Source organism: Galeopterus variegatus, unplaced genomic scaffold (genome assembly GCF_000696425.1).
Source record: "Galeopterus variegatus unplaced genomic scaffold, G_variegatus-3.0.2 Scaffold2500, whole genome shotgun sequence".
Classification (NCBI taxonomy): domain Eukaryota; kingdom Metazoa; phylum Chordata; class Mammalia; order Dermoptera; family Cynocephalidae; genus Galeopterus; species Galeopterus variegatus.
The window spans coordinates 270251-280667 of NW_007728611.1; the positions used below are offsets into that span (position 1 = coordinate 270251).

At 47.1% G+C, this 10417-nt stretch overlaps 1 protein-coding gene across 1 annotated transcript in view; it reads right to left on the minus strand.

Moving 5' to 3' along the window:
- NAA15 (N(alpha)-acetyltransferase 15, NatA auxiliary subunit) overlaps window positions 1–7376 on the minus strand; it is an 87987-nt gene extending 80611 nt beyond the window's left edge. Inside the window, exons 1-4 of the mRNA XM_008581993.1 lie at window positions 7156–7376; window positions 6814–6992; window positions 6612–6726; window positions 1967–2126 (exon numbers count right to left, since the gene is read on the minus strand). Of these exons, the coding sequence (XP_008580215.1) occupies window positions 1967–2126; window positions 6612–6726; window positions 6814–6992; window positions 7156–7376 (675 nt within the window). The remainder of the gene's footprint in view (window positions 1–1966; window positions 2127–6611; window positions 6727–6813; window positions 6993–7155) is intronic.
- Window positions 7377–10417: the final 3041 nt, after the last annotated feature.

Below are 10417 nucleotides of genomic sequence, written 5' to 3' on the forward strand. Positions count from 1 at the left end.
GAGGGCTCTAGTTCCCTCACTGCCCTTTCTAGATGTGATGCAGTTTGTAAATCTACCGAACTTCCCACCAGACCATGCAGGGTCTGTGTGTGATTTTGATAATCTCACTTAAAAAAAAGAAAAAGAAAGAAAGACATAGCATTCACCCTAAACTCAAAACATATTTTAAGAACTCTGTCTCCTCAATGAGCCAGAACACAACTCAATCACAAATAGGCCCATTAGGCGGCGTCTGCATCCGTCAAAGCAGGGGTGGGTAGGCCTGGCGTGCATGCTGGACTCCCTTTGGGAAGCAGCAGGAGCAAAATGTTTTCTTTAAAGTGTTGCAACAAGGCAGGCTCAAGACTCTTCTGATGATGCTTGGGAAAGTCACAAAACTCGCTTCAGTCCCACAGCCCACTCCCCAAGGTTTAACTGTGCTTAAAACCTGCAATTGCGTCTTCTTCACGTTAAAGGTGGATCTGAATAAAAACTAAACAAGCAAGAAAAAATATAAATCAAATATTCCGAATTCTACATAACAAGAACCATCATTTGAAGAGCAGGAAGCCAACAGTCTCCTGTGACTTCTGCTTTCCCTCCTGTGGATGGGGCACCCGGGACAGCGACGACGATCCCGCTTGTATCTGTGGTCGGTTGCGGAGCCCTGAATGAGTGTCAGTTGCCAACGTGATTCACTGAATGTGACAGCCTTGCAGTCATTGGTCCTATGCTTGGCCATCAACCCCAACACAGGGATGTGGTTGGTGCAGGATCCTCATCCTCAGCATTACTGACATTTGGGGCCAGAGAGTTCTTCAATGCTGGGAGCTGTTCTGCGCATTGAAGGGTGTTTAGCAGCATCCCTGGCCCTGACCCACTAGATGTGAGTAGTATCCCCACCCCCCACCCACAGTGTGACAACCAAATATGTCTCCAGATATTACCAAATGTTCCCAGACAGGGAGTGGGGACAAAATCAGTCCCTAATAAGAATCACTGGATTTAGAGACAGGGAAGTAGCCCTGCCTGTCCAGGGCTCATCTCCAAACTCAGCCTGCCCCCCAAGGACCCAGTGCAACTGCCCAAGAAAAGCAAGTCAGAACGGCTACAACTCCCAACCGTACACGTATTCACTGTTCTCCACTCCCGGGCTCTCAGATTCCTGCCTCCAACCTTGGCTATGAGACCTGGGCTTGGACTCCCTTACACGGTCAACTGCACCTCCTGCTCCGCTCTTTCTCCTAGGTTCCCTTGCCGTGGGGTCTCCAAGGAAAGGAAATATTCATCAAGCACCCAGGAACCTCCAAACTTTACCAACCAGCCCTACTCTCCCCCACAATCAAGGCAAGGGAACTCAGAGACCACCATCCAGCCTTTCTTCCACCCACCCTAAGCATGACGTAGCACAGGACTCTGCACGCTGGCCAACAGGCCCGCCATATTTAGCTACACATTCTGTCATCAGCTGCCTTCAGGAGCTTTTTTCTTTCACTTCTTTTAAGGAATAAATCCTATAGGGTTCAGGGTTATCATCAGAACCCAGCAGCCAATAAGAGTTTGTTCAACCATTAGAAAGGTCAGAGAGGACCTGGTGCTCAGAAAAGGTTCCAGAGAAGAAGAGAGACTTGAGTGTGACTCAGAAGTATACGTAGCACTCCAGTAATGAGATGCTTCAGAGACTAGGACACCAGTGGAATCCTTCCTGAGGGAGCTTCTAATCTCACACCAGGCTGGTTGTGGGTCAGTGCCCGTCACAGAAACTCAAAATCCTCCACTTACCAACCCATCCTCCTCCTTGCCAGTTGGGTTCCCTGGTCATTTCCTCCTTCTTCCCTGTATCATTTATTCAGCATTTCCTGAGCTCCTGTGCCACAGCCTGAGCTTGGCATAGGATGTATAATCACGAACCAAAAAAATGGGGTCCTGGACTCCTGGAATATATGGCCCAGAGGCGAAGACAGGCACAAAACAATCAGGCACCTACACGCCGATTGCAGCGTATGACGCTCAGGCCCGGGGAGAGCACAGGGTCCTTCAGGAGAGCCGATGGCAGGGACAGCGTCCTGCTGCAGACTGTGACACTGGAAATTCGCCTTTCTCTAGAAAGTGACACTGAAGCTGCGACATGAAGGACGAAAGGGAACCTGCCAAGCATACAAAGAGGGGACGCACATTCCCAAGAGATGGCGACCATACGCAAAGGCCCTGAGGCAGGGGGAACTGGGGTCATGGAAGGAGCTCGAAGAAGCCCAGTGTGGCAGGGGTTTAGAGAGTGCGGGGAAGCTTCACGTGAATTTGCAGAGCAGGAAGAGCCAAGATCCTGCAGGGCCTTCTCAGCCCTGGAAAGCGGGGTAGTTTGGTCTAAGTGCACGGGGAGGGGAACGTTTTGAGTCATGTCCAGTGCTAACACTTTGCTTCCTGTCTTCCCACAGACATCTCACGAGCAGTCCATCTGACATGTCCACAGGGCAGCCTTCCCATCGTCTCCACCCCTCAGTCTCCCCGCTTCACTCACGGCCCAGAAGGACCCACCTCCACCGTTCCTGCTGTCTTTTCCCTTCAGCACTCAAGTGTGAATCCATTCTGGCCCGTTCTGCTCTTGCGGAGTGTATTAGTTTCCTGTGGCTGTTATCACAAATGATCACAAACCAAGTGACTTAAGACAAAAGAAATGTACTCTCTCCCAGTTCTGGAGCCCAGGAGTCCAAAATCAAGGTGATGGCAGGGCCGGGCTCCCCCCGCAGGCTCTGGGGAGAATCCATGCCTCGCCTTTCCCAGCCTCAGGCAGCCGTCGCCCTCAGTCTTCCTCTGATGCATCCTCACACGCCTTCTTCTCTGCGTCTCCAAAAAGAACACTTCCCATTGGATTTAGGACCCACCCAGATAATCCAGGATAATCTCCTCAGCGTGAAATTCTTAATTTAATCACATCTGTAAAGAACTTTTTTTCCAAAGAAGGTAAAAATACAGGTTTCAGGGATTAGGATGTAAACATTTCTTTTGAGGGGCTGCCATTCAACCCCCTACACTGACACATAGGGGTGCCTTTCTATCCCTGTGTGCACCTGTCCTATCCCCTGACTAGACTGTGGGTTTGTGGTGGGACGGGGACCCCTCAGTGGTGTCAATGGGCCCAGGATAACCACTGTCCAATTGGGGTATGGAGGACAGTTAGAATCTCTTTCCCATCCACAAGCTCTAACCTTACAAGCTTGATATGGAAATAGCCCCAACACAACCAGGTGGCTCAGGACATGGGGGTCAGGTGAAAGTAGCAGGTAGGGGAGCACCCAGAAGTGGCATATCTCGCACCACCTACCCCATTACCAGCACTCCCACTGGGCACCCCTCAGTGACACTCTTCCCCGTGATTCCTTTCAAAGGATCATCCCACCACTTTTTAATTATGACTTTTCAAATTCTTAAAAAATCATAAACTCACTGAAATGTTGCAGGTACAACACAAAGAACTTTTTCCTGGACCTTTTGATGTTAAGTTTCCAACCCCATCACTCCCAAATACTTGAGCGTGTATTTCCCACAAACAAGGGCATCCTCCCACATAACCACAAGACAATCACCAAAATCAAAGCCCTAACCCTGAAAGACAACTACCATCTGAATGTATTTGTATGTGAAAAAGACATGAGTTTGGGGAGGCAGGGGTGGAATGTAGTGGATTGAATTATGCCCCCCCAGAACGCACTGAATTGTGCCCCCCAAGTTTTATGTATTAGAAATTTGGCCCTCACTGTGACCATTAAGAGGGTGGGAAACACTATGATTTCCTAAGAGGGTGGTAATGAAAGGTGGGGCCTTGAAGAAGTGCTTGGATTATAGGATCATGCCGTAATGAATGGATTAAAAACGTTGGTCATGAGCATGGTTTGGAGGGGTTGAAAAGGAGAACACAAAGAGTCTGTCTCTCTCTCTCTCTGTGCTCTCTCTGCTTCTACCATCTTGCCATGTGAGACCCCTGGGTCACTGTTGCCACCACCAGATGGACTCTGGACTTCCCAGCCTCAGAAACTGTAAGCAATATATCTTGTTTTCTTCACAAAAGACCCAGTTTGAAGTATTTGTTATAAGCAGCAGAGACACACTAATACACCATCTAACTTCAGGCTCCACTCAAGTCCCACCAATTGTCCCTAAAGCACCATTTGCAGCCACAGCACTCAGTTCGGAATCATACATCACATCTGTCATCATGACTTAGTATCTTTCAGTCTGGAACATTCCCTCAGTCCTCCCCTGACTTTCTCGATCTTGACACTTTTTTTTAAATTGTGGTAAAATATTGATTACATAAAACTTACCACTTTAAAACTTTTGAGTGTACATGTCAGTGGCGTTACATACATTCACATTGTGGGGCAACCATGATCACCATCCATCTCCAGAACGTTTTCATCTTCCCAAACTAAAAATGTGGACCCACTAAGTGCTAACTCCCCATCCCCTTCTCCCCCAGCCCCTGGCAACCACCATTCTACTTTCTGTCTCTATGGATCTGATGGCTCTCGGTACCTCCTGTAAGTGCGGTCAGTGTTTGTCCTTTTCTGCCTGGCTTCTTTCACTCAGTGTAATGTCCCCAAGGTTCATCCATGTTTTAGCAAATTGAATAATATTCCATTGTATGGATGGACCACATTTTGTCCGTCTGTTCGTCTGTGCACAGACACTTGGGCTGCTTCCACCTTTCTGCTATTGTGAATGATGCTGTTATAGACACAGGTGCAACCAGCACTGAGAATTTTGAAGAAACAGCCAGTCGTTTCCTTCACTGGGGCATTGCCTGACATTTCCTCATAATTAGATCCAGGTTATACATCTTCCCAAGACTATCACAAACGTGGTGCTGTATTCTCACTGCAGCCCATCAGGCGACACACAATTTGATAGGACCCAGGACTGAGCACTGTTCACTTTCATCCCTGGTTCAGATGGTACCTGCCAAGTTACTCTCTTTCTCTCTGTGACCAATAAGAATCTCACTGAGAGGTAGTTAGTAACTATGCAAATATCTCCTTCCTCATCAAACCACTGTTTTTTTGTTTGTTTGTTTGTTTGTTTGTTTGTTTGTTTGTTTTTGTTTTTGTTTTTTTCTCCTTTTTGTGTGACCGGTAATGGGATCACAACCCTCAGTGTCGCGCCCATACCGCGACCAGCAACGGGATCGCAACCCTCAGTGTCGCGCCCGCACCACGCTCAACCAGTGAGTGGACCGGTCTCTATATGGGATCCGAACCCTCGACGGGAGCGCTGCCGCGCTCCCAAGTGCCGCACTCTATCGAGTGTGCCACTGGGCCGGCCCAAACCACTGTTTTGTAAACCAACCCCAGCTACCAGTGAAATGTTCCTTTGATGGGGTTGCTCAATGTACAGTAGCTTGTTGACAAATCTGCAGGGCTCTCACAGATCTGAAGAGGACCCACCCCCTTGTCAAGGGTTGTGGAAGATAGTAAGTTGAGTCACTGGAAACTATTCACACCAAAGGCTTCATGGAGTAACAGCAGTGTCTTGGTAAGCTTCTCTCTGCAGCCACATTTGTGCACCGAGGCAGATCTGATAGACGAGATTACTCCTGCGACATTAACCCACAGGGCGTGGAGGTCTTCTGAATTATAGTGGTATGTTTGTCCTAGTGTGTTCAAAGACGTCATCTCAAATGTTCGAAAATAGCGTAATGTTTCACAAGAAGCAAATAGGTAAATATATGTAGGTAGATGAGTAGATATATTTTCCCCATACAAACACAAGATGATTCATCTTGTTGAGAAAATACAGAAAAAAATTATATTATCCTACAAATAGTCAGTTGCTTACAGTACACATTCAAAAAATCCTGATGTGTGCTTGTTCGTCCCTCAGCCATTGAACAGAAGACCCATTGCACTGGGAATCTCGCCTGACAGTTCATTGTTGTCTCTTCTGCACCCAGAAGAGTGTCTGAAATAGAGGCGACCCTCAATAAGTATTTGTTGAATGAATGAATTTACTTCTCAAAAACATTAAGGTAATCAATATTAACTAAGCACGCACTACATGTTCAGTGGCAGCTTAAACAGAATGAACAAAAGAATCAATTGACAATTCCTTGATAACGCCCTAGCTCCCCAATGGCAGGAGATGCCATCTTTACATGAGAGGTGGGGTAAGCGGAATTCCCAGGTGGCCCTGACATTCCTGACCTCTGGTATACACACACCTCCTCCAAGTCATTCAATCAACCACTGACCTAGGCGCTTCATGAAAGGGATTGTGCAGATGTAAAATTAAATCCCAAATCAGTTGGCCTTAAGAAAGGGAGGTTTATCCTGGTGGGTCTGAGCTAATTACAAGCCCTTAAACGGAAGAGCATTTACCCTGGAAAGAAGTTTGAAACATGAAAGGGACATTCTCTGCTATTGGCTTCGAAGATGATGGGGGTGGTTTTTGCTCCCAGGGAGCATGCAGCAATGTCTAGGGGCATTTTTGGCTGTCACACCTGGGGAGGAGGGTGCTAAGCATCCAGTAGATCAAGGCCAGGGATCCTGCTAACCCTACAGTGCACAGGACAGCCCCATAGCCGACAATGATCCAGCCCCAAGCGTCAACAGTGCGGGGCTGGAGAAACCCTGACTTACAGCAATGATGGGCGAGAGCTGAAGACCAAAGTCACCAGAAGAAAGTGATAGAAACCAAGCACATCCACTCCCACACGCAGGTTCCCAGGTTCTGTATATTTGATGTTTTTTTTTCCTGGAAAAAAGAAAAAAGAGAAAAATGCCATTATTTCTCAGGTTAAAAAAGATTACTGAAATGAAAACCACATGATGATAGAGTTACCTCGTGTGGCTGCCCACAGAGTAACCGTAAGTGGAAATAACACAGCAGCACAAAGCTGCAAGGACACTTTCAGAACCTGCTCACGTGGCCGCACCGTCGATGGTTCCTGATAAGGCTCCTCAGCCGTGTGCTTGCACTCTGGGGCGCCCCGCATCTGTTTCACTGACCTGGTTTCCTGCCTGCAGGATGGACGTGAGGCTGAGGCTCTCTGAGAGGTAGGGTGTGTGGGTTTAGGCCTCAAAACTGGACACCAAAGAGGACATGGTGAGTTCTTCTAGGGCTTCTGTGGGAAGAGGAGATGTCATCGTGGGATGTCTGGGGGCTGGGAACGGATGGGCTCACCATGGTGTGAGGTTCTGACCAAAGCCTGTCTGCCTCTCTAAGTGGCACTGTGGATCAGCGCACCACCTGGCCCAGGGCGGCGAGCAGAGCAGGGGGCTCATTCTCAGGAATGCTGTCGCCTGGGCTTCTCGGCCATCATCTTGAGCTGAGGGGCAAGCCTCCACCCTTGCCAGTGGCAAGCGCCTCTCAGAAGTGACAACAGGGACCTGCTCCAGATGCATGGAAGCCCAGGGTCCTCTCCACCTGAGCCACCTGGCAGGTGGAATCACTTCCTAATGAGTCAGAAGAGGGGGCATGGGCATCTGCACCTGAGAGATGTGTGGTGACACCCCAAGAGACAGGGAGACCCGCAGAGACACAGAGTCAGAGAGATGCATGGGGAGACGCCGGCTGAGGTCTCCTTCGAGGGGAGAGACAGGAGATGAGAGCAACTGCCATAATCAGGGAAAACAACACTGATGGCTGGAAAACGTTTTTTCCTCTACCAGTCTCTAAACGTGCTATGCTTTCCTGTCACCTGCTTTCTTTATGAATGCACAAAGCTACATGTCTATATGGTGGGACTGAGGTGAGCAGAGGAAGAGGCAGATAGAGAACCCGGCCTTTCCTCCTGTCTATTCCTTTCGTGGTGACAGAAGCAACCTTTCCACAAAGCCCCGGAGCGCACAGACCCTGGGTGCTCCTTCGTTCCCTCCCCACGTGCTCGGTGCCTGAAGCCCCCCTCCTCCTTTGGCAGGTGTCTGCAGAGCCTAATAATGCTCTGAATGAAACAGCACTTCTTAAAGGCCAAAATAAGTCTCTTCTTTTTCTTAATTCTTGTCCAACACCCACAATTCTGTAATAATCCTATGATAGAAACAAATTTATACCCAGGAATTTACTGTAACCATTTACAGATGGGTTTGAGCTCCCATATACTCTGCCATCTATTTTTTAATTCAATGAAACTTAACATTGATTGAGTTCCTACTATGTGCCAAGCTCCTTGCTAGGCTAGGGGGCAGGGGCAGGACATAAAGATGTTCTCACCTTGAAGAATGCTTTTTGTTTATTTTGCTCTCCACCGCTTTCCAATACATCAATGATTTGTTTCATCAAACAAATATACCCAGTGACTACTGTGAGCAGAAATGTAGCCAAACCCATGTAGAGGACAAAAACAGATGAAGAAATATGAGTGTTGAAAAAATAAGTGAGGAGACATAAGACAAAGCCCTCAGCACATAGAATCCATTCTATAGGGTCTATTTACTCACCAGGGAAAAGCCCTAGATTTGGCCTTGAGCTTCCCAGCAGCCTATGTAAAGAGGGAAACAAGATCACCCATGTAGCCACAATATAAAAACAATGAGGGCAAACATATCAGAACACTGGTATTCTTCCTGAAAGAACATTCTTCCTTTGTTCTCATAACACGAACTGCTCTGTGGCGTGGAGATAACAATGCAGCCAGAACACAGACAGGGAAGCACTGTACCTGTGAGTTCAGGCCTGCTGTGCCAGGGTAACATGCACATAAACGGTTACGAGATGCCATGGGAGAATCGTGGAAAGAGACCTCAAAAGACCTTTGAACAGGGCCCTGACAGAGGTAAGATTTAAGAGAGAGAGAGAACACTTCAAGCAGAGGGCACAGCCAGGGCAAAGACATGGAGTTAGAAGTAAATAAAACATCTTTTGAAACAGGCAAGTTGCCCAGGGTGACTCGAAGCAGGTCTCATGGAAGCAGGTAAAGAAAGATAAGTTGGAAAAAACAGATTGTGAAATTTCCTGAAGCCACACTGAGGAACTGAGACAGTATATTGTAGGTTGTGTTTGAGAAGGGGAAGGCATGGAAGGTTTATGACACAAGCAGGGAGCCCTGGGGGTGATGTATTGGAATAGGAGGAGGTGTAACCAGATCCACGGCTGGGGGGGGCAGGAATAGCCTAAAAATGCCAAGGATATGAGCTGGGAAAGCAGGGAGGATCCATGCAAGAGCTCAGGAGAAGGTGGCGTTGACCGGTTTTGGAAAATGACTCAGTCCCTGGCATGCAGCCTTGGCTTTGATTATAGATGCTCCGGGAAGTTTGCTGGATGAGTAACTATGTGTTGAGGATGGGGGAAAGGGCTATGATTAAAAAACCTGAGCAGCCAGGAGGATCCCAGCAACATTAGCTGGAACAGGGAAAACTGATGCAGCATCTCTCAGAGGTTTGAGTCTGAAATGTTTTTACAGTGCACAGACGGGGTTCAAGTTTGTGGTTGCCTGAAGGGTGTTAACTGCAAAGGGACAGAAGAAGCAGAGGAAATGTTCCACATCTTGATTGGGATGGTGGGTGTACAGATGTGTGCCTTTGTCAAAACCCACTCAATGGTACACCCAAGAGGTACACATTTTATTGCACATAAATGATACCTCCTTAAGTCGACATTTTTAAAATGAAGCTTCCAGCAGAGAAAGGTAAAGAGATTTTAGCTCTGCCCTAAAGGAGTTCATACAAGCAAATAAATTTTAAAAACCCAACAATAAGAAGGAATGTAAGGTGCAGAATATAAAGGGCAGGGCTGAGTCTGTTTGGGGTTTGGGGAAATCTTCTCATAGGAGGTGATTTTTCAACTGAGTTTTGTAGAATAAATACTGGAAATAAAGATGCCAAAAAAAGAAAAGCAGGAACTCCAATTTGCAGATGACTCATTGCATTAACAAGTTCAAACACATCTATTGCGATGCATTTGAAGGCAGTATGCAAATACACACAAGTTTATTCCTATGAAAGTAACAGTGTCCACCCTGTGAAAGAACCTGGGCTTTGGGGTTAGACAGTTCTTGGGACTTTTGGGAGGGCAATGGTTTTGTGGCATTAGGCAAGTTATATATCTTCCTGTGAGTACATATGCTAAAATCCATATTATCTGGTAATACCTGAATTATTTAGTATTTGAGAGAATTAGGTGAGTCAGCAGGTAAGAAGCTCTCAGCTCATCCTAAGTGTGTGCAACAGTAAACTCATGATTTTATTACATAACAAGGGCGTATGCCATATTAAATGACTGTTAAAATAAGACAGGAAATGATAGCTGTACAGTTATATGCTTTTTTCCAAATATTTCTGGTCTGAATGCTTTCAGGTTAGTTTTCTCACCTGGCAACCCCTGGGAACCTCCTGAATTTAATTTAGGACTCTCTGCAGTTTCTTATGTTAGATCCAGATGCACTAAACATTTATCACAGTGATGTGCATCTGAAACAGAGCATTCTGACCATATGCGTGGGATGTGT